Below are 24,637 nucleotides of genomic sequence, written 5' to 3'. Positions count from 1 at the left end.
CTGGCGGCTCCCAGCGCGGCCGAAGTGGTGATGAGCTATGCGTGGAGGACGAGCAGAAAGGAGCCATCGGCATTGGCCGTGACAGACCCAAGGCACTAGGATTATTATTATTATTATTATTATTATTATTATTATTGTTGTTGTTGTGGGTGGGTGGGTGGGTGGGTGGGTGTGTTTGAAATCAAATGCTAAGAGAAATCTACCTCTTCCTGACTGGTGGCGGTTGGTTATTCCCAATTAAAGGCTTTTTTTAGTGTTCCCAAGGGGAACTCTGTCTCCAATAGTGGGTTTATTGGTTTAAGACAGCAATCTAGGCTAACACAACGCTTCTTCGGTGCTATCGGTCCTGTCCGCAGAGGGTCACCCACAGCGAGTTTTCCTTTGCACGTCACAAAACAAAACTGTACATGATATGTATTACAGGATGTATGCAGCATGGTCGGTTTTGTTTGCTCTCGGGTTTGGTTTTGTTTCACTTTTCTTTTTTTTTTTTTTTCTTCCTCCTCCTCCTCTCCTCTTTTTTCCTCTTTTTTTTTCTTTTCCTTTTTTTTTTTCCCGAACGGAATTGGAAACAGCGACGTGTTTGCTCAGCAACTAATCAGGGACAATTTAAAAACAGCCATAACATACCATACATGCTGTCTAATCCAAAAATTAAAAAAAAAAAAGAAATTAAAAAAATAAAACCAACTAAAATAAAAAAACAACCCAAAAAAAAAAACCCCAACATACACAACATGTAAATTATTGCACAAGAGAAAGGCTCAAAGTTTGCTTAAAATGCAATAGTATTGCCCCGATACAGATCATGCATTCAAACGGTGAGAACAAAAAGAAAATAAACAGGGTGTGCTGGTGACAAGCACTTTCCAAATATCCTTAGCTTCCATGACTTCCATCACAAGGGACTAGAAAATCTCTACGGGGATGCGGGGTGGGGGGTGGGGTGGGGGGGCGGTGTGGATGGGGGTGGGGGGGTACGAATATACCTCTATTCAGTTTTTATCTCGTTATTCAAGACTCGATCACTGTGCCATTTTTTCATGTGTTTCTCCAGGGTACTGTACACGCTAAAAGGCATCTTACAAATCTCGCATTTGTAAACGTCCTTTCCCACCTGCCCGTGTGTTTTCATGTGCCGGGTGAGCTTGCTACTCTGGGCGCAGGCGTAGTTGCAAAGCTCACACTTATACGGCCTCTCGCCCGTGTGGCTCCGTCTGTGGACGGTGAGATTACTACAGTTCTTGAAGACCTTCCCACAGTACTCACAAGTGTCGCTGCGTCTGCCCTCTTTTGAGCTGGGCCTGCCAGGGCCCGGGCCACTAATATGGGGGGTGCTCCCTCCGCTTCCCGTGCCGCTGCGGCCTGAGATCCCTCCGTCCAGCTCACCCGGCGGCGTGGAGAAGCGCAGGCTGCCGTTCTCCGAGGAGTGCTCGGAGGAGGAGGCGAAGGGCGATTGTCGGGAGTCGCCGAAGCTGAGGAAGGGGTCCTTCAGCTGCCGGGAGGCGGCGTAGCCCGCCAGCCACTGGGAGTAAACGTTCTCGGTGTTGGGCATGGCGGCGGCCGGCAGGTCGAACTCCTTCTCCAGCTTGATGCGTTTGGAGAAGGGGCTCAGGGAGCTGGGGCTACCCAGCAGCAGCTTTTTGGACAGGCCTCCCGAGGCAGACTCCCCCGGGGAGCAGCCCCGGCCGTTGACGGCCCCCTCGTCGATACGGTCAGACTCGCCGGCCACCGAGTCTTCGTCACAAGTGTCCCTGTGCACCTCGGGCTCGGGGAGGTGGCCCCGCTTATGTTTCTCCCCCAGGACCTGGTGGAAGGCCTCGCTGAAGTGCTGCATGGAGCTCAAGACCATGCCCTGCATGACGTCCGGCATCGCCCGGCCCTCCTCGCCAGCCCGCGAGTTGTTCTCGTGGTGACGGGCTGCCTCAAGGCTCATCCCGAAGCCATAGTCTGGCCTGTCGCTCTCGTTCAAGTCCTCCTCCTCTTCCTCCTCCTCCTCCTCCTCTTCCTCCTCCTCCTCCTCCTCTTCCTCATCCCCATTCTCAGGGATCATGTTGGGGTCATTCTCACTCTTGAACTTGGCCACCACGGACTTGAGGGCACTGCTGGCGCTGCCCACCAGGTCGCTGGTGCCCGGCTCAGGGGAGCTGGCGGTGGAGAGCCCGTCGTCCGACTTCACTGTCATGGGGGAGGACTTGTGCATGTGGGTCTTCATGTGGCGCTTCAGCTTGCTGGCCTGCGTGCAGGCGTGGTCACAGAGGTTGCACTTGTAGGGCTTCTCCCCCGTGTGGCTCCGGCGGTGGACCACCAGGTTGCTCTGAAACTTGAAGGTCTTCCCACAGAACTCGCAGGACTTGGACTTCATGGGGGGCTGGGAGGGAGGAGGAGCAGATTGCAGAGGAGGGAGGGGCGGCGTGGCCAGGAACGGGGGCTTGCTGCCGGGCTGGAAAGGCTGCAGCAACCTTTGCATAGGGCTGGGCCGGCTCGGGGACAAGGGTGGGCTGGAGGTGTTGCCGGCCAGCTCCCGCAGCCTCCGGGAGAAATCCATAGCGGGGGGTTCCATCGCCATGGGGTTCAGTCGCAGCACCCTGTCAAAGGCACTAGGGTGATGGGTGGCCAGAGCCATTTCTTCCGCACCCAGGCGCTCAATGCGATGCGGATCCAAATGGTGCCTCGGGGGAGGGCTAAAGAGGGGCGGTGTGGGTGGGAAACGCCCTTCTCCCAGCCCCGATGCCTCCCTCGAGACCGAGCCGGGTATTCTGAGCAGGTTAAAAGGGTTATTGTCTGCAATGTGAATCCCGTGGAGAGGTGGCTGGGAAGGGCACTCTGCACCTAGTCCTGTTGGGATACCAACCCGTGGCGTCAGGGGGCTGCCGTGCTCGCTTTCTAGGTAGATCCGTAAGCCGTGTGTGTTCTGTGCGTGCTGCAAGAGGAACCAGGCGCTGTTGAAAGGCTGTTTACAAGTCGTACACGTGTAGCTGCTGGGCTCATCTTTACCTGCAAAATAACACAACAAGCAGCGTCAATCTCCAGCCGTCTAGCGGCGGGCGAGCGCTCACCTCCCCGCCTAGCCTCCTCTCCTCCTCTGGGACACTCAGCTGGGAGCTGGGCAAGGAACATCCCAGCTGAGGGACAGGCAGGGGACATGAATGGGAAGAGGTGAGGGGCACAACAGGGAGATCCAAACCCACACCAAGCACATCCACTTCCTCCCACCATGCCCAGCTCTGGGTTCAAATCTGAACCATGTTGGGTAACCATAGACTAAACAGGCCAAGAAAAGCAAGAGATGTTAAAGTCAATCAATGCCAGCTCCTACTCAGCTGACTTTATGCCGCAAGAGGCTGTAGGCATTTTGAGTGTTCGTATTTAAATATGTAAATAAATATATAAATAGATAAATAAATGCAAAATAAAGAAATCCCTTTCTGAAAAGCACTCCACACAGATCAGTTCAAAGCATCACAACTGCCAGCAAGCTGGGCATCAACACATTTTTAGTCTCCTCCTTATTTTGAGACTAACAATGTGTACAAAATTAAGAATCAACTTCTGCTCCTTAGCAGAGATCCACCTCTGGGGAAAGGAAAGAAATAAAAAGGGAAGGGGAGGGAAAAAACTTGAGCATGGGACAGAGAAAGGGGAAGACAGAGAGAGCAGCTCCGCCAGGGAAAGAGCTGGAGGCCGTCCAGGAGGCCTGGCCGAGTGCCCTGCCGGAGCCGCATTATTTCTCTCGCACTGAAAAGAAGCTGAGGATGGTAAATGCCACTTTGGCAAGTAGTGAGCTAACTCTATTTCATGATAATTTATTTTTGGAGATAAAACGGACATTATAAAAGAGCAACCAACTAATAAATATCTAAACAAAAAGCCAACTAATAATGACAGCAGAAAGCAGCCCCTTCTAATATACGGCAAAACAAGGGGGGGTGAATAACTTTTTGAGGGCTGCCCGCGAGGGAAGAGTGGTGTGAGATATGGTGAAGGTGAGGGTGCCTTTAAAGGTGAGGGTGCCTTTATTGATTACTGTGATTTTGTGAATAATTCACTTCCATCCCCATAAGGATGCTTTTTGCTAAATGCTGGTAAACCAAAGCTGGAGCTAAGAGAAGGATATAAATTAATTTCCAGCCTTGTTCAGCAGTTCTCACAGAGCTGTTGTTTAGTGATATTTTAACAAATAAAAATAACATTGAGGTTAGCTGAGAGATAAACCAGGAGCCTTCCAACGGCATCAGCACTTGGGGTGGTACTGGCCTTCACCACATATTCCTGCCCTGACTCAACGTTTACATCCCAAGGAATCTGTTCCTTAGGCATCTCTCTTGGGTAAACAGGCTGCACTGAGAGTTGCCCTCATTAGGTTTCCCCTATTTGCCTAATACAAAGAAAAGGAAGATTAAAAAAACCAAATAAGGCAAATTAGGAAAGGGAACATCACTTTATCTGCGCCCATCTTTTTTCCCATCTCACGGGGAGGAGGGGAGGAAAAGTGGGCATTTTCCTCCTCGATGATGTCGGGATACAGGACAGAACCAGGCATCTTTAAGGTCCCTTTCAACCCAAACCATTCCGTGATCCTGAGATCCAGCACTGGCTGTACTGCTCCATCCCAGCTTCCCTCCCTGCCTCCCGGCTCTGCTGCTATTCTATGTTTGGCCTGAGAAGCTGAATCAGGCAAGCAAAGTGCCTCAATCATCTACAGCAGGCATTTAACACTTTAATCACTTTAAAAGCCCTTGGAATATTATTTAATGTTTCACTCTGAAGCCTGCGTTGGAATAAAATGCACTGTTGTGTTTAGTATGTGCCAGACATGTGAGCACAGATAAATACTTAAATCTGCTGAAATTAGAGTGAAATTCAATTGGACTTTCACATTCCTATGCTCATTTGTGAGCTTGGAGGTGGGGGAAAAAATTATCTTGCTTCATCATATTGAAATGGACGTTTCCAACACGTCCATTGGAGCTAACAACGAAACACTACCTTGCCTCTCTACCTTATAGATCAGGTCAGAGAAAATAGCATTTTATCTTATAATGAGGATACAACATCGAGCGTTTTCTACCACATTTTAGTATTCCCATCAACTAGATATTCTAGATCATAAGGGCAGCTCGTGTAATCATAATGTCAATGAGAAGGGCTGTTACGACTGAGACTAAAGATTACATGGAAAAAGCTGCTTTGAAACTGGTAATTATTACCAGTCCACTAATAGCAAATGATGCATTACAGTTTCACCGTATAATCTGTATTTCACTCAGCTCCTGCCAGTGCGGCCTTATTCTATTACAGTGCTCACAAATTCTAAATTCCTAAGCTACAGTCATCAATAAATGTGTTACTTGCCATAATTTGCAAAATTACTTTGTTCATAACATCTTCGACCGATATAAAGACTAGAATTGATTTCCTGCGCGGCAAAATTAGGGCTACATTGACTTAGTGGAGTGTAAAATGTAAGATTATTCTTCATGTGCTTGCCTGAAAAACAAGTTTTCAATTCACTGTCCGTGTTTGGTAATCAAGATAATAATTTACAATTAAAATCATGTTTATGTACAAAACTTCCCTAAACAACCAACCACTTTCAAGGGAGCAATGTAAAACCAGGGAAAAAAACAACGGAGCGAAACAGTTAAATCCACCAGCCATTTGTCTCCACCTCCTGCTCTGAAGAGACATGATTTCTAATTTGTCTATTAGTGCTTGATTAATTATGAAGGCTATTGACTGACCATATCACCACCTAGAGATATGTTCCAGTCTGATGCAGCCTTGCCAAACTGCAAAAATCATGGCACTAATCTACAGCAACAAGATGGGTCCTTAGACCCAGCAATCCCTGGGTTTGGAAGGGACTTGCCCTCCCTTGCTCCCATCCCATCACCACCAGTCAGACACAAAGGCCATATCCACTAATGTTTCCTTACTGTGTGGGCCAGGCCCTGTGTTCACACAGCTTTCCCAGCTAACACATCTGGGCATGACCACGGGCAAGCGAGGTGGGTCTCACAGCAGGGAGATGCAGAAGCTGGTGCTGGTCAAGGACAGAGCAGGAGAAGGTCCCATAGGGCTCTTTGTGCCTCACCATCCACCAGGACAATGTATTGGGGCTTGTCATCCACTGTGATGCCACTGGGACTTCCAGCTGATTTCCAAGAGTCAGGAGTCACCGCTGAACCAGCCCTGGGCCACCAGCAGTGTGGCTGGAGCTCACACCGTGGGGCTGGAGCTCACATCCTTGGCTACTTCTAAATTCAGAAATTTGAGGCTAAAAGGGACCCGCCATTCTCGCTCTCTGACCCTCCCTGCAGTACAAGTCACTCTGTGACAAACACAGTGTCTTTCAGCAAAGCATGACCCCCTCCAGCCCCACAAAGCATAGGGCAGAGCACAAAACCCTGGTGAAATCTATTCAAACCAGCTCACAGGACAGGGAGAGCACCCACTGCTTGCCACCACAGTCAGTTCCCAAAGCCAACTACAATCACAGACAGGTACTGGGATCCACCTGAACGTCTCTAACTCTAACCTGTACCTGTTCTCTTTATATTTTTAGGTTTTTTGTGCTTGAAACACTGAAAAGCTCTTGGTACACAATGGGCTCCTCACACACACACACACACCAAGGTGTTCTTCGTGAAATTGAGGCATGCTTCAAAATCCAGTTATTCTTCCATCCCAAGGCCATCCCTCCACTACCCAAGGACTAGCCTAGCCCTTCTCATCCTGGCATCATGCTGGGAAGGACCGGATTTTCCTCTCAGATTCCCACAGGGCTGATACCTTCCAGAGTACTTCACCCAACTCTGCAAGCACAGCCCTGATTGCACCCTTCCAGCCAAGGGCCACATGAGGTTGGACCTGATGTCTTCTCAACACGTCCTTCCTTTCCACACCAGCCCATTAACCTGCCCCTCTTGCTCTGCACCCGCCTTTGTTTTACCCACAATGCCAATCAACCAGAACTGCATATTCATTTCCAAATCACCAACAAAGCACTAAGCACCACTGAGGCCCCCACCAGCACCTGCTGAGCTCTCCAGCTAAAGCCCCACATCCCCTAATCTGTTGGCCAGTTCTGCTTCACCTGTGCCACCCAGTGCTCAGTCTTCCTAGACTCAGTGTCACAGCGCTGTGCAGTCTATTTCATCTACATTTATCAACCAAAGTTGTCATCTAGAAGAATGAAATTGGGTTTATTTGACAAGATCCATATTCCATAAATCTAGGCTGAGTGGCACGAATTATATTTCTATCCTTTAATTCTGTATCAATTGAATCTTATGTTGGTTTTTCCGTTATTTTGCCCAGAAGAGATAAGCAAAGTGTTGCCAACTCTCCCATGTTACCCCGACCAGCTCTTGACAGCATTTTCCCAGTTTATAAGCTTCCTTAAAACCAGCATCACATGCTAACTCTTCAGGGCTCCTTGGGTGCAACTTTTCAGGGCCTTTTTATTTAAAAATATTTCTCTCCATTGAAGGAGAAATATTTTTTCTCTCTGCTCATATCCTCCTTGGCTACCAATGAGCTAGAAAAAAACATCATCACCCACCCTATGATACAGAAATGTAACACAGCTGCTCTCCAGGTCTACAGCAGAAATATTTATCAAAAATTTCTACCTTACTGCTTTTCTTCCATTTATCCCTTCCTTCTTCTCCACGATCCTGAGAAGCTCTCTCTCTCCTCCTCTCCCCACTGGTGCCAGGCACAAGTTTTCCTCGGCATCTCCAGCTCTCCTGACCCATTCTCTACCCGCCATGGTTTCTCACTGCAATTGATTCCTATCCATTTTCCATTTTTTTTAATTGTCGTATATTGATTTTTCTAATATCTAATTGCTGTTCTCATCTCACCACTGAAGCGAGTGAAGTGGGTTTTGGACTGGGGCCAAAGTTGCCCTCTCCTTCCTGGACAGCTCATCAACTCTTTACAAATAGCTTCCAATTACCATTCGCATTTTTGTGTGTACATTTTTCCTCCCAGTCAATTTTACTGCTCATTTTCTTCCTACTTTGGAAATTACCCCTGTAGGACAATTACATGGGGATACCATGACCCAAACAGAAACCTGGGGCCAAGATGACACATGACTGGCCTCACTCAGTGAAGCATCAACCACCATTACATTTTTATTCCTTCTCTACACCCTGGATGGCAAAAGACCAGTGATGAGGCACAGCATTTCACTACAGCACAAATGTCCCATGTTTCTCAAGTTACTGGCTCCTGCTTTAAAAAAAAAAAAAAGCAGCAGAACAGCTCTTGCCTGCCATGCCCCCAGAAGAAGTGACTTAACCAGTGACACACGAGTGACAGATTTAGCTTCTGATCCACAAAATGTTAACAAATGAGCGGGATGGATATTGGCATTTGAGTGCCTTTAAGGGCAGTTGGCACAATTACTCAGTAAAATATGAAGAGATGGCTGCTTTCAGCATTAAGGGGCTTTTTTTATATTAAGGAATAGCTGGTGCTTCTGTACTGTGCTCACAGATACACCCGGCGCACTCCGAGAGTCCGAGCTGGAGCAAGCCAGCACCTCCAGGCACAATAGAGCTGGCTCAGAGCAAGAACCACAGCCATCTCCACAGCCACCAGCAGCAAAGCCAGACAAGATGCTGGGGAGAAGACCAGCTGGGAGGAGAAGCTGTCAGCTAGATGCCACTGCTGGGAGGGGGGAAAAAAAATTTAAAAAGCCTTTCTGCTTTCTGGAGCTAGGCATGCAAGTTCAGGCATTGCCAAGTGAGTAATGGAATAATCTGCATGCATGTGCCAATGTGCTTTGGAAGAGCTTCCTTAGTTTCTCAAAAGTCAGGGCTGGATCCAGGAAAGCTGCTCGCTGGACACAGCACACGCAGCATCCTCTGGGTGCACCTAACCAGGCCAATGGCACAGGATGCTGTTTGGGAAAGGAGCCCCTGCTTAAGGAGCAGCATATTAAACACAAGGTGTGTTTAACCCAGGGCACTCCAGGAGCTGCACACAAACACGGAGCATTAGAGGCACCCCAGTTTTCCCGGTGTTTTCCCAAACAAACTGTAAGCAGTGGCTGCCCACGTGCCAATGGTGTGCGCAAGGATTTCATTCACAGCTGCCGATTTGCTTCCTCTCCCCATGCCAGAGAAATCTCCAAGCAGACCTGGATGTGGCCCTTGCTGCCCGGACAGCCCAGCCCCTGTTCTCCACAACATCCCTCCACAGAACAGCACCACAGGCCCTGGTGGCTTTGTTCCTGTGTTCTCCCTCACCTTCCCAAGACACCTGCACATGTAAGCAAAGCCAAGGCTACCTGCATCTATAGGGCATATGAACACCTTCCCCTATCAAACAGCAAGGACAGAAGTTAAAGCATCCCCCTCTCTTCTACTCGCCACCAAACAACCGTGGGAGGAACAGCCTGAGCCAAACCCAGGAACTTCTTTATTCAGCTTTAATGTCAACTGACTGCTTGATTTTTGGACTGATAAATTCTGAGTTGTTATGGTATTTAAAGGGGGGAAGGAAAAAAAATTGAATTAATTGTTACCACTTGTACTTGATTCAGTTCTCCATCTGGCTTGTCAAATATCTCTTAATTTTTTTTTTTCCCTCCTCCCTCCTCTCTCTCTCTCTTTTGGAAATCCATACTGTTGAAATTCCTTTCAACTTCAAACTAATGAGGTGAAACAGTTGGGACACAGGAAGTGTCGTGGGGCGGGAGATAAGCGGGTCCTGCTCCATTCCTGCAGCAGCTACTTCTCCCTCTGTAAGGAAGAGCTGCTTTGGTGTGACTCACCTTTTCCTGGTAGCACAGTTCACAAAGGAAACTCTAACTGTCTAAACGTATTTTTTTCCTTCTTGCACTAATTCCTCCTCCTGATCCTCTGGATTGCAAAAGGCGTGTGATTAACCTGGTCCATCATTAACCAGTCCTAAGTAGCTGTTGGCACTGGGAGCATCAGCACTGTCACTGCTTCTCTTATAATAATTGGAATAATACTAAATAACAGCAGTAGCTGCATTTGTGTACAACAGGGTACTACTTCCTCTCTAACCTTTTCTCTTTATCATGAGAGGAACCAGATTCAGAAACACTGAAAAAGGAAAATATCCCCAAAAATCTGAAGGAAGCGATGTAGTATTGCTCGTATAACAGGAAATATCATGGCTTTTCTGCCTTTGAAAATAAAAGTCTACAACGCGAGTCCATTGTTTATGCAAAGGCCTGGTGGAGAGGCTTGGCACCATCTTAGTAATAAAAAAGTCAAAAAGTTCAGAAGAAATTTTGCTTTGCAGGACTCTGAATGCCCCATCTGCCATCTCTACCAGATTTTCTTTATGGTAACTCATTGATAAAAGGTATTCCTGAAATTTATATTCAATACTGAGATTGATATACGAATATTGACATTCATATTCCTGAAAATAATTATTCTGCCTGCAAATTCAGACTTCCTGAAATCATATTAATAAAACTGGGAAAACCCAAGTATGGGTAACACCATTTTTTCATTACACCTTCTTTTAAAAACCCTCTTTAAGGAAAAACCAGGTCAAAACATTAATGCCGTGACTCCTCAAACTTCAAAAAGAAACTCAAGTCCCAGTAATAATAAAACAGCAGCTGGCACTGCTTTGCCAGTCAAAGATTTACACTGGAGTTAGGAACTTCAAGAATTCCCCATTTTCTCTCAAAGCCAAACTTTCCTTGGGTTTTAGAGCACTGCTCAAGTTTCCACAAAGCAGAAGTTTTTTGGGGAAAGAGTAGGTGGGAAGGGGTGGGACCAAGGAGACCAGTTCCTGCCTGGAGAAGAAATGGGTATTTCATGGGTAACCAATCTGGTTGCAGCATCAACATTACTCATTCTTCTTACCAGAATCAAAGTCCACACACTTAGATTCCCACCCCAAAAAGTGTTGTTCATTAGCAACAAGCAACAAAACACATGGTTTGTCGGAGCCTCAATGGGGTGCTGGGGTCCCACGGCCTGACCTCAGCGTCTGTCACCATTTTCAAGGCAATGACGATTTGGCCACCAAGAAAAACTGCTTCAAGTTCCAACTTGGCAAGTAAGGTATCAGCCTGTGACTGATTTTGTGCTTTTTTAAAACCTAAGGGGGGGTGGAAATCTGTCGTGCCTTGATTAGCGAGGAACAGAAGAAACCTGTCATGGGAAAACAATGCTGTGCTTGAAATTCAGCTCTGAGTGAGTTTTAGAAGAAAGCCCTCAAGCAAAGATGACCTGGTCACGTGCACACACGCACCCTATACATCAGTGCTATGGGGTGGAGAAAGAGAGGCAATGCAGACCTCAGCACCATGTGGGAAGCACCTCTGGCAACTACAAACACCAGTGCTGGGACCAGTGCTGGTGAAGTGTTTTCAGCCAGCAGGAGGAACTCTCCACCGATACCATCACACATCTCTAAAAACATCCTCAGTGAAGTAACCAACATGCCAGATGCCATTCTTGGCAGTGTTCAAGGCCTGGTTAGATGGGCATTGAGCAACCTGGTCTAGTGGAAAGTGATTCTGCCCATGGCAGAGGGGTTGGAACTGGATAGTCTTTAAGGTCCCTTCAACCCAAACCCTCCTGTGTTTCTGTGATGCACAATATTCCCCACATGCCTGTCCCTGACTGCCCAAGCACAGGCATAGGGTTTGTAAAAGATTTAAAGAGGAGTGGCACCACTAGTATGACACCCGCTAAATCAGCTCCTCTGGACTTACCTGGCAGCAGGTGTGTTCCCTGCTGGAAGGTCCAACTGGACCCACCAAGGACTAAGCCTCGTCTAAGCCCTGCCACAAAAAGGGCATCAAAGCCTTTCTACAGCCTCACCTGATTATCCAGAAAACGGTACCTGGCTCCAACAGTCTGTAATTATGCATTTACCCAGTGGCTGCTGGGGACAATCAAGTCAATAATTCACTTTTTAAATGCAGTGTTGTAATTATACAGCTACAAAGAGCTTCCAAATCGTTTCATTCACTCATACACCTACACAATTAATTGTTCCCCTTTCTACTGTTTTCTCCCTGGCCAGTGGCATCCAAAGGAAAGGCAGAGCACACTCAGAAAGTTTCTTGCAAAGGAGGGGAAGGAGATGCGCCAGCATGACATCTCGGGTCACCCCTTGGTGTGGGGCAAGGAGTGCTTCTCCCTGTCTGTATTGCGGTTTCGGCACCACTCAGTTGTGCAGCCAGCACCCAGCACAGGCCAGGGTGAGTGGTGGATGCTGCCCTGCAATGCACATTGTGCACTCAGTATCTCTTACACACAGAGACTCCCAGACCAACGCCAGGACGCTGCTTTCCCGGGAAGAGCGCTAATGCCTGCTGACCTGATTAGTGCTGCAGGACCTTGCTGGAGGCTGCAGTGGCTCTGCCGCACAGGACACTCCTGGAGAGATGAAGTGTGCTTCCAAACGGCTGAGCCTCATCTCAGGGAGAAACTCGGGCTGGCACCTTCCCACTGCTGCTCACCAGCAGGGACACTGCTGCCAGAGTATGGCTGGGCCATCAAGTCCCCTCATCACCCATGGCCTTGCTTTATTTTTGCTGTTTTTTTCCCATCTTCATGTCTCTATCTGATGCACCTGGCTCTGTGAAGCTTCGTGTAGTATTTAAACCCTCACCTTGAAGAGATATTGGTGGTCCCTGAGAGTCCCTCCTGGCCCTTCTCATCAGCCAGACACCAACAATGTTCCCTTCCCCAGCCCATGGCACCCAGCTCCCACCCATGCCTCGGAAAGGGTGTCGGTAGTGCCAAAAATCCCCAGTCCTCAGCCAAGTCAGTGGCTTAGGACCTCCTTGGAAGCCTTATTCCACCATCTCCTTCCCAAAACAGATCCTCTTCAGACTCTCCTCTTTCCCAGCCTTCTCCTTTGGCTCTCTTTCCTCTCACTTTCAAATGAATTATATTTAGCCAGCAGCAAACCATCCTGACAAAGTGGATCAGGGAACTGCAGGTCCCCCCAAACGACACCTCCACCTGCAAATCATCTGCCAGGAAGGCAAAGGTTTATTCTGTCCCTGAGCAAGTTCAATGTCACCATGGAGTTGCAAGCACAGCAAGTGCTGAACCAGATCCTACAATGTTGAATTTCATAACTTGCAAAATCAAGTATTAGTAGAATTGATAAATTATATTTTTTTCCCCCTCTCTGCTTCACAAATAGGACCAAAAGGTGTCGTAAAGTTGTCCAGTCTTCTCTGGTTTATCCTGTCTCCTCTCCATCGTTGAGATATCCTTGAAGTTGAAAATGATATAATACTCAGAATATCTGGAGTTTGGAAGGATGTAAGACTTGCAAGAATTGCTACAGCTTTATTGCATTCTCAGGGCACAGAGAGTATTTACCACACATACATCAAGTCAAGGAATGCAAAAAGGGCATGCGGAAATTTGGCACTCCGGGCTCAGAAGCTGAAACTCCCAGAAAGGCAGATAAAAAGTGGATTTCCTTATTTATAGATTTGCAGATGAAATACAACAAAACCTGCTCTCCCACCTCCAGAGAAAAAAAATCCACACAGACAAAACAAAAAACAAACAAAAAAACCAACAAACCCCCCCCCCCAAAAAAAAACCAAAAAAAAAAAAACCCACCAAAAAAAAAAAAACAAAAACAACACACCACCTCCCTCTTTTATGTCAGTATAGCTGATTCAATTTCCAGGCTTGCAAGGTCTCCTCTCGCCGAGTATTACCCGACCCCAATAACACGCGCCGTTCCAAGGTTAAGATCCGTTTCCTTACAATAATGCAGAAAGCTGTTGTTTCAGTCGTGGCTGCAGAATTCAGCTTTGAAGGACAGGTTAGTACCACACTACATTTAACTGAATTCAGTTCATCTGATTATACAGTGCCTTGCTTTCTGGAATATGTAATCATCTCTTTCTGATGACATTTTAAATATCCAACTAGACAAATAATTGCAACAATAATTGATAGCTGAGTCAAGCTGGAATATTATTGATTGGCACAGTACCCGCTGAAACAAATGTTCATCTTTCAAACATTACAGTGAAGATGCTTAAATCTAACTTTTGCTGATAAATGATAAAAATTTGATTTACTGATAAAACCACCAGAATAGAAGATGCATTTCAGGATTTGATTACCTGAGGAAATTTTTTCAAAGAAAAATTAGGCTGTGGGATTTATATTCTATTTCACATGAATAATTGCCAAGATATGGATAAGCCGTTGGAACATAAACACATGCAGAGGAGTCTTTAAGAATTGCTGATTAACTCTCTACCTTCCTGAATGGAATTTATCTGTTCCCAATCACTGTTTATGTGAGAGTTTATCCTGCTGCCATCCCAAGGATGCATCAACGGGTCTCATTACCAGCAGCAGGAGTTACGTGTCAGAAAAGATCCCCCACTCGTTTTCCCAGCAGCTCAAAGCCCTCAGTTTAAATGTGCATAACCTAACTCTGCTGTGAATGCAACTGAAAGGAGGGTTCAATCCCATTGTCCATGGTGTAAATCAGGAGCACCGCCACTGAAAGCTGTGGCACCACAGAACAGCAGCAAGGGGAAAGTCAAAACCAGGTGCATTTCCAAACTGGTTCCCTATCGTAAAGTTGAAATAAAACCACTTTTCAGCTGCTATTACACCGGGCCTGCTTAAACATGGGTTTCCTTCTAATTATGGAATTCCAGACCCTGCAGCACTATCTATACATCAGGGGGGAGAGGGGGGGAATTTCTGAAACTTACTGATTAGAAAGCAGAGCGAGTGGCCACAGCAGAGAATCGCACGCGGGGAAAGGCAGGCAATGAGCTGCCTAGTTAGGGTAGAGGAGCTGTCGCAAGGCAGAAGCCTGAAATTAAGGAAGAGCGCCAGAATATTTGAGCAGGGAACAAAGAGCATAAATTCCAGAGTAAGAGATGAAAAATGTACTGAAACGTTTTGAAACGGAGCCATTAGGAGCTGATTGAGTCTCAGAGCTACTGTTAAAAATCAGCCGCTTGTTAGATGCGGCGATCAGCTGAGCCCTGACACTTAAGGCGTATGAGGGGGCTTGTCGAGTGGCTTCGCTCTAATTTAGAGATCCTCAGTTAATTAGAAAGCCCTCAGATTTTCTGCAAATGCAGGTCGCTATCGACAGCTCGTGCTTTTGATGCTTTCCGGGTGACAGTTGCTGGACTGACCTTTCCAGCGCTGGCAGGGCTGCCCAGACCCTTGCCATGCCGGGGAATTCAGTCACGGCCGCTGGCGCTACCGGGAAGTTACAAGTAAGGTTACCCTGCTCCTAGATGTCGTTTCCTTCACTGAAAAAAACCCTGGTGAAATCTGCATCTGCTTAATGTCATAAATAGCTCCACTGTTGAATTATTATTATTTTTCCTCCTCGCCGAGTGGATGTCACAGCCAGTCCAGAACTACAGGGTGGGAGTTTATCAAAGGTGGCACCAGCAGGGTTTGGGAGATGGAAATTGCTTTATGGTGGACAATCTGCTTGCATTGGACTCAAATCCAACTGCAGGAGAGAAGCCTCCTTTTGAGATTTCATTTCCCCAGTGCCTGTGGCTGCAGAGGATGGAGCCCCTGCCCAGGGGACTGCACATCCCAAGCTTCCCTTAGCACCCAGCATGCCCCATTCCGTGGGGATGCATTTCCCAGCCACATGCAAGGTCTGGTGATGCTCTCCAGAGTGGAAACCACTGACAACACCTAATGCAGGGCAAATAGCAACACAGGCAATGACTGAACAAAACAAGGCTTGTTTGGAAATGCATAGAAACGCATAGAAGTTACATTGACAACCAAAAGGCAAGATGACAGACCCACAGTCACACAGGGAGCTGGCGGCAGACGCTAGAAAATTAACTCTCAGGAACTGTCTAGCATTGGCAGGGAAATGAATGAGATGATCTAAGAGATATATTCCACCTCTAATAGGATTTGATGATGATTTTGCATAGGCTTTTGTGCTAGCCTGGCATTTGATAAAGGCATGGTGTCTCTTTTCAACCCCCATGCAAAGGAGAGATTAATAAATTGCAAACTTGGCCCACCTTGGCTATAAATGGTTCCTGTGCCCATAGGGGGGAAAAAAATCCAAGCTGTGACTGAAAAAAACCCCAGTGAACTGTGTGCAGTTAGTGCTTTTACACCCAAATCTTCAGTTATTAAGAGATTTGGAAATGAGAGAAAAATTATCCTCCAGCATCCAAAAAGTGATCAATTTAGTAGCCAGATGGGCAACAATTCACAGATCATGTCCAGTTATGAAGCACTGGATTGAGACCGTTCCAGGGAGAGCCTTCTCGGGGCTGTGGGAGGCATGGAGAGATGAAATGGCTTCAGCATATCCTGCAGGAGAAGGGGGCAGAGATGTTGCACTCATGAGGGAAGTTCTGGCATGGACATTTTTGCCCACTCACAGCCTCAGACTAGCACAGACTTCAGGACTGGCCTTGGAGGATGCATTAAGTTGTCATTGTTGGTAAAGATCTAAATGAAAGCCAGAGTTTTTAAGCATACGAAACAGACTGTAGAGAACCCTAGTATTCAGCAATATAAGCATTTTCTTACAGGAAAATGCAATAAAATGTTGTAATTGTCAGCACTTAAGACACCAATAACAGGCTTTTAGAAAAACTCCTTACCCTCACCTGATCAAGCAAACAACCTCCCACGCAGGCTACATGGTCATATCATAATATCCTTCCTTACCAGGGGCTGTTCCACCGTTATTTTTTAGCAGAAAAATTTGTGCACCCAGGCCATGGTCTTCAGCATCCCTTGAACTAAACGAAGCCTTGGTGCTGTCTAACCCTTGTGCTGGGCCAAATGAAGTTGGCTGAATGAGCCATTCTCCTGCTCTTCATCCATGAGTCTTCATCTTCTGACTCTTCACAAGGAGGGTGGGATCTCCATCACCCATCTGCTGATGCTACCACAGGCAGCCCACATGTGCTGCTGTACATTCAAGTGCACAGGAGGACACTGTGACCTGCCAGCAGCACCTCTACATCCATCCACACAGCCAGGACAACCCATCTGGGAGCCACATACTGGCATCACTTCCCTTGCTGCCAGCACACAGAGCAGCCCTGCTTTTTGGGAAAATCAGACCACAGGGCCAAAGATGGACAACCAGATCCACCCGTGCATGCCTGACCACAGACTTTTGTCTGCAGCGAGTGCTTCAGGTTCAGGGCTGCTGCTGTTTGCACTGCAGTCAGGTCCAGCAGCCACCATGGGGGACCAGAACCCCTCAAGAGCACAGCACTGCACCCAGAGATAACAAAATGACAGTTCCTGCCCCTGGAGCTGGCAGCTATCACCATCACTATTATAACCTGGTGAGAGGGGCTGCCAGTTTAAACAGGCACTGCGCCTGCATGCCAACACTCCCCGCTCCTTGGGCTTTAGAGTGCTGAATATTTCAGCAGGTGAGCGGCAGAAGTAGCAATCCTCCTCTTTGCTGCCACATCTCGGAGCACATTTGAAAAGCCACAGAAGCCCATTCATGGTTGGAGTAAAAGAAATTGCCGTCATGTCATTTTTTTGCAGTAACACAGTAATATTAAAAGTATAAACACCAAGATGTTGCACTTAAGTCTGAAGAACTCCATGTGCTTTGCAATGGTCATTAATGCCATGAAGGCTGTACAGGGAGTAGAAGAGTTGCTGATTCTGTCCACTGACCTCTGGGTCCTCATTTTCCGGGGGATGGCAGCCTTTCCAACAAACACACAGCTCGTACTTGCCGCCTCCAGCACCTCCAACACTCTGTCTGTGCCTGACATCCTGCACTTCCTGAAAAAGGGGGCTGGATGCGGTGGGGATGGGCAGCAGCTCCACAGAAGATGTACATGTCCTTGAGTCATCGCTTTACCTGAACATGTTATCAGAAAACATCCCATCTGGGGGCAGGCTGGGAGATGGCCATATATACAACAGGTCCGAAATTGCCATCAGCTTCACCTCGATCCTTTTCTGATGTCCTTGGCCATCCAGTTAAGATCTGACAGCATTTAAAGATGACAGTGCCTGAGGTAATGGGACAATGCCATAACAGGATTACAGGAAATGTGAAAGAAAGGACATACGTACGTAATGTCATTTAGGTAATGTCATCTATGAACAGTTTTGCTGCAATTTTTGCTGACAAAGAAGTCGGTCTCACTTATACAATTCCTTTAAACTCTATTATTGCTGTAAATAAGTTTACTTCTACCTGAAAGAAAGCCTTTTAGATGCATAGTCACAAATATTTTGTCCAACTTTCTGCTCTGAGGCGGGTTATCCTGGGGGGAAGAAGTCACATAAACCAGCACGAGGTGACGAGCAGCATTAGGCAGCAAGATCGAAGGACTCCCTGCCATTCTCCCGACCCTGCTGCAGAGCACCCAGACTTCATAAGATCTCCCAATTAATTTCCACCCAGCTATTTCCTCCCCGCGCCCTTTTTTCTATCAGTATTCCCTTTCAGTCCCACCACAGCTGCCCCCGAAACAGCTTCCTCATTGTCCCCCACCAGAAGTGGTGTATGTGTGCCAAGCAACTGACCGCAAACAAAAGCTTGTTTGACCAACGCTTGTTCCGAAACAAAACCCCGGCTGGAGAAGGAAATCCCGCAAAGGAGGGGGGATTGATGCTGGGACAATTTGGAAGGCGAGCCCAGGGCAACTCACATTCTTGCCAGACAATGGTGTCTGGCCTCTCCATTCACCGCCTGCCTCGCACCCCTCCCCAAAAAGTCCCCCCTAAAAGCCATGTTTATTATATAGTCTGATAAGCAGGGGAGATGCCGTTAAATTGAGCCTGCGACACTCTCGCGCGCTGCCCGTGGCGGCTCGGGGACACAGGGCAGACAATAGCAGAAGCTTCTAAAGGGACTTCTAGAAGGTTTTCTAGAACTGAACTTACTGCTAGGCAATACTGCAAGGAGTTGGTTCCTTCTAGATGGGACAGTGAAAATTCATGGCCAAGGGTGTGTGTGTGAATTCTCCCTGTGTTACCCTGCATTGGGGAATATTTACTTGCTCTGAGAAACATGTTTCTTCCCATCTCCCCAGCCTTGCCTTAAGTGACTCCTTCCCCTGAGCAGCTGTTGAGCGATGGCCGAGCCTTTGCTCTCTGCACATCTGCCTGCCATTGGCATGTGAAAATACTGATTAGAGGAAACACCCTGGCTGGGCAGGCTGCCCCCTCCCTTGATAAGTACGGTTGGAAACCACAGGAGTTGCACAGGCCAGCTCGGGAGCCGTGTGCCGGCCCGACCATCTTATCCGTTAATAAACAGACACTTAGGTCCTGCTGGCATTGAGCAACGCCGACATCTGCCCGCTGAGGCAACGCGTGGGGCAGCAGCTGGCTGTGTGGCCAGCAGGGTTTGCTGCGGGTTCCCCGTGGGCTTTTGTGGGGCAGCATCCCACCGCCTGTCTGTCTGTCCACTTGGACACGTGTCACTGCTAGAAGATGCTTGGAGTAAAGAGAGATACTTTTAAAAAGCTCACAAAGTCATAATAATCAGCCCTTGAATGGCACATCCCAGATCGCTTGTCACCCAGCTGTCCCCAGAGCAGACCTCACCACCCCCTGCACCAGGCAGATTGAGAAACCAACCGATGCATCTCCAGTCCTCCCCCTGCACCTGCACTCCAGTCACCACCTACACAGAAGAAAAGCTTTTGCTGTGATTAAAGGCCATCTTCTAAAGTAGATTTGCCATTTCAGTGCTGAGGCTGCTCACAGTGTTTTGCCAGTACCTGGATGTTTGCAAGCAGGTGCACACAGCTTTGATTTCTGCCCCGCAGAAGTGCAGGTGCTGTAAGATGCTATCTATGGGACAGTCTGCAGGGACCAGCCAGAACTGAGGGGCTGACTTTGGTACTGTTCAGAGAGTGGCAAATTTACAGTCCCAATCCTGAAGCAAACTGCTGGGCCCTCGCTTTTGGAGTAGGACATGCACGTCTGGACCCTGCCTGCCTCCCAGTATTGCTGCTGCTTAAGCTCTCAGCTTTACAGAGATCCAGCCACTGCTGAGTTTCTACAGCCTTGGATGACATCAAAATGGGAGCCATGGAAGCCATCCGTCCCCTTGATATAGCTCCTTACCCGCTTCAGTAGGACACGTGGGTGATCAGGATCAGATCAGGTCACAAACAGCTGCAGTGCATATGTCCCTTCCGCCATACATCCCACATTTTTAAGCTGTTTGAAGCAATTCTGCACTTACTTTCCCATCTCCTCTAAAGCTGAACTTTGAAAAGCCCTCCAAAGTGGTGTGTCGCTACAAGCACCATTTCTAGGCTCCTGGTGAGGATGTCCCATACCACTGTGTCCATCCAGAGAGCTACTGGCACTAGAGGAAACAGCAAGGGGGACAGGTGACCACTACAAAACCTGCCTGCTCCAGCTATGCTGTCTGTGAGACACCAAACAAAATGTCCAGCTACACTATACATCAAGCAATACACTACCCAGACTCTTTTTTGGGGTTGTGACATTAATAATGCTGCCTTAAAGTCACCCTGAGCACTCACTGTTTCCATCCGCCTCCTCTGAAGTTGGGATGCTGCAGTGGCAGAGCACAATCCCGCTGGAAACTAAAGGAGAGGCTGCCAGGGAAATACATGCAGCCCTTCCAAGCCCAACAGGCATTTTTAAGCACAACCGTACTACTTTCAGAAAACCAGCCCTAATTGTTCTTATCCTGCTAAAGCCTCTTTGAGCACAGCACTGCCCCACAAGAGCTCAAATAACTGCCTGGAGGGAGGGGTCTACCCCACTGCACCTGCTGCAACCAGGCTCAGCAGCAATGCAGTAGCCAAGTGAGATGAGTTAGACACAAGGTTTGCAGGTACAATTGCAGGAATGGGGCTATTCCTTTTAGAACATGGGCAAAAAAAAAACAGGGTTAATGCCCTTGTTATCTGGCTAACCACATTGCTGGGCATGGTCTGCCCAGTGATACTGGCCAAGCAGGGTATGCTGCAGCACTGGGAGCTGAAGGAGTAGGGGACACAGCAGTCCCAGCAAATGAACCAGCCACCAAGGAAAACCTGGCTTTATTACTTACTACAAGCATCAGGAGGTGATTTTTTCCTCCCCAAGTCACTTGATCCTTCCCCTTCATGCAGCGCACCTATCCAAGCCAGTGTGTTGCAGCAGCAGAGGGGCTCACCATAGCCAGGGATGTGGAAGGAGCAGCCTCGTGGCTCTGTTCTCCCTGTACAGCACCACATCCCAGGTGATGGGCTGACACAGGCCACTCCCTGCTACCCAGGCTGCTGAACCTGACACTGCTCCGACACTGCTCCAGGAGGCCAGAGCTGAGGCACACATGACTCATTTATAAATTATATACTAAAATATATACTACTTCTTTGTGTATTCAAATACTGTCAAGCAGAAATTCCGCAGCAATTTGCTTTGTTTCTTTGATCATGGGATTGCTACTCTTCTTTCCTTGGGGAAAAACATGCCCTAAAAACAAGCAAATGCTGCACTGGAAGTAAAGAGCCCACTCCTTTGAAACCTCTGGAGAGACACTTATAGCTGTCAGAAGACACACACTCATCCCTAAAAACCAAGGCTATCCCAAACGGTGATGCTGAAGTACACCAGGAGGCCCTCAACAACCCCAGACTGTGGTTTCACAACCTTGCAAATATTTTCCAAACTCCTAATCTTACCAATAAGTAGAACAGGACAGGCAATCACTATCAGCATGTGAAAACACAGGGCTTTCTCTGCCAGGACAGCTACTGATGTATTCCAACCCTTCTCCATGACAGCCACTGCTTTCCACTGACAGCGCTCAACTTATTCCCGTCACTTTGGTGAAGCTTCCAGCTTTCCCTACCACTGACTCAAACTCTTGTTGGTTTTGTAGATCTGGTATAATCCCTTTGGCCTCATGGCAGCAAGCAGTATGAACCCTGCCTCTATATATTGGATCTGAAGTGGAATTGAAGTCTCATTGTCAAATTCTATTCCAGAGCACCAGTAGGATCCTGTAATCCCACAGCTCCAAGAAAGCTTTAAGAAAAAACACAAATATAGTGCAAATCTCGATCAAAACATCAGTAATGCCTGGGTATGTACCCGTGTGGATATTTGGACTAATTTCCAGCAGAAAAGGCACAAGGTGAGTTTTCCTCTACACCTATCCAAATCCATCTACATCTGCACATTGGCTACTAAAACCTCTTAACCTCTCCTTCTGGGTGACAATGGTCATTTTCCTATATGGGGCCTGATGTGACATTTGTGTTAATATGAAGCCTCTAACCGTCAGCTGCAAATTTGGGATCATACAGTCTATAAGTGACCCTGGGGAGGAGCAGCATTCCAGGATAAATTGGGAGTTTGCAGCCTGGCACAGAAATACGTCTCTCAAACACAGGGCTTGCCTCTCCATCACCCTTTGCTCTGAGCTTCTTCAACCCACAGTCTCAATCCACAGCTGCTCTGAGTCAGCCCTGTGCCACAGAATTGCATGAATTCAGTGCTAAGCCTGAACTAACAGAGCTAGGCTCTCACGGGGCTTATCAGCTGGGGCTGGGTGCTGCAGGGGCTCAGCACCTACCCTGCTCCTGGCGGGGCCGTGGCGCAGGTCCAGGCGGCTCCAAGAGGGAGCGGAGCTCGCTTGTGTCCGCTGGCAAAACAAACGCCAGCCTCGTAAGAAGCACGCCTCTGAAAGCCTGGAAATCTGACAGCTTTTTGTGCTGCAATAATGCAATCCAAAAGACTATCGGGATTGTATAAATATTTGTACAGACACTTATCGCTGGAGCAGTCAGATACTCGGGCCCCCTGCATCAGCTGATCGGCTTAAAGTCCTCGCCTCCTCTGCTAAACTTAAACAGTGCAACCCCAGCATCACCATCCCCACAGCGAAACATAAAGCCTCTGTTTATATAGTCTCCAGCCTCTACCCTCCCTACTTGCTGGGCGGTTTTCAGCAAAATAAAAAGTGGGATCAGATTCCCAGCCCACTAAAAAAGAACAGGAGCAGGATGTATGTTTTAGCCAAGGAATTAATTAATTATTATTAATACAATGAGTGCTCGCTAGGAAATGTTTGTACTTTGCCACCGTAATTAAATATTCTCACTCATGCAGCTCTCAGCCTTCAGAAATTAGTATTGCATTTTATAGTCCAGTTTGGGGTTCTTTTAATAAGAAAATACTTTCACACTGGATTTTTCATTTTCTGCTGGCACAGGAAGGCAGAAGAAGGTCTCTGAACATCCATGCCCATTTGCCTTTCTGAACAATTTCAAATACTTTTTTTCAGTGGCATAGAGTTTTCAAAATGAAATGTCCTCTGTCTTTTTTGCTCCAGTACAAGCTCTATCTTGGTGAATAAAATGGGCCCCATCACTGTGGGTGCCTCGCTCTGCACTTCCGCTGCTGCTCCTCCCATCCCCGTGAGCTAAACCACCAGTCTCTTTATGAGCAGGTACCTATGCAACGCATAGGTAGTGAGGAAAACTCGTTCAAGAAAGTACTCTCCACAGCATGAGGACTACAACACCTCACCCAAGTGAAGGGCTGGTTTCTAATCCCTTTACTCAAGGTCTGCTTGCTTCAGCCAGCTGCTCATGTAAAACAGGCAGCAGAATCCAGCCCTCTGTCTGTCTTGGTGAAATGGGTCAAATACATGTAGGATTACTACTAATTTGGAAAGAAAAGCACCCAAGACATAATGTAATTCCACCACTAGATTTTATCGCTCTTACTCACAATGAGCAAATACCAGGGGAATCACTGAGCAGAGAGCTCAGAAGGAAACCAGACCCAGCTCCTTCCTGCCAGAGCTGCCGCCGGAGCCAACCAGAGCCACTGCCAAAGCCAGGCAGCCCCAGCTCCCCACCTGGCTAACTAGCCACCAGACCAGGTGAGCCTCACCTGCCTCACCCTTCCCACAAAAGAAGAAAGCATTGGAGCTCAGGTTCAGGATTTAATTTCTCCTCTTTACCCTCAGATGGACACGTGCAATTGCTCCATTTTGCCATCGCTGATTTAGCTAATGCTCAGTTCCAGCAGGAAACATCTTAACTCTGAAGATCTGATGATTGCCCCAGCAATCAGTTGTTCAAATAGTTGAAAATTAAGACTATTGCACACAAAGTAAATTAAGTAATTTTCTACCCTCCTAGGGTCTCCCAAGTCTATCAGATTTCCCACAACTGGTATGTCATGATGTCTCATTACTGTAAAGAAAATACAGCTCTGTGAGTCCTTTAAGTGGCCTACCCTCAAAGACTCAAGGAAAAAGAGATCTTAAAAAACACAGATCCCACTGCAAATGTACGAGAAGAGCATCAGCAGAGCTTGTTTATTGACTCCTGTGCTCAACTCTCAAAGCCTAGGCCACATAAACCCCAAAAAAGAGTGTGTGCAGCTGTTGTCTACCACACCAACTCTGTCACCTGAGACAAAAACTGAGACAAAACCAACTTTGGTTTTGTTTGCAAGGATAGCAGCAGAATCAGGGCTGAAAAAGATGCCCTCCAACATAAAAAAGACTGCAATCTGATCCTAAAACAGGTACCACTTCAGCATCCTTAATACAGCAGTATGACATCTTGATCTCCTTCCTAAAATAAGGCAGCATTTAGACCATGACTGATTATTTTTAAATAAGCATTTTGAACTGA

General features: G+C 47.5%; 1 protein-coding gene across 9 annotated transcripts in view; it reads right to left on the bottom strand.

The window, feature by feature from the left end:
• BCL11A (BCL11 transcription factor A) overlaps positions 1-24,637 on the bottom strand; it is a 71,773-nt gene that overhangs the window by 6,809 nt on the left and 40,327 nt on the right. For 5 of the 9 annotated variants that reach the window (XM_068186145.1, XM_068186151.1, XM_068186148.1 and 2 more), the window contains one exon: positions 162-2,997. In XM_068186145.1, the coding sequence (XP_068042246.1) occupies positions 992-2,997 (2,006 nt within the window). In that variant the 3' untranslated portion in view covers positions 162-991. Of the gene's footprint in view, positions 1-161; positions 2,998-24,637 lie in introns of those variants that run through there. The other 4 variants (XM_068186146.1, XM_068186147.1, XM_068186149.1 and 1 more) reach the window with 4 other exon arrangements.

The sequence above is a fragment of the Anomalospiza imberbis genome, chromosome 3 (genome assembly GCF_031753505.1).
Source record: "Anomalospiza imberbis isolate Cuckoo-Finch-1a 21T00152 chromosome 3, ASM3175350v1, whole genome shotgun sequence".
NCBI classification, from domain to species: domain Eukaryota; kingdom Metazoa; phylum Chordata; class Aves; order Passeriformes; family Viduidae; genus Anomalospiza; species Anomalospiza imberbis.
This window is presented reverse-complemented; position numbering and strand designations above follow the sequence as displayed.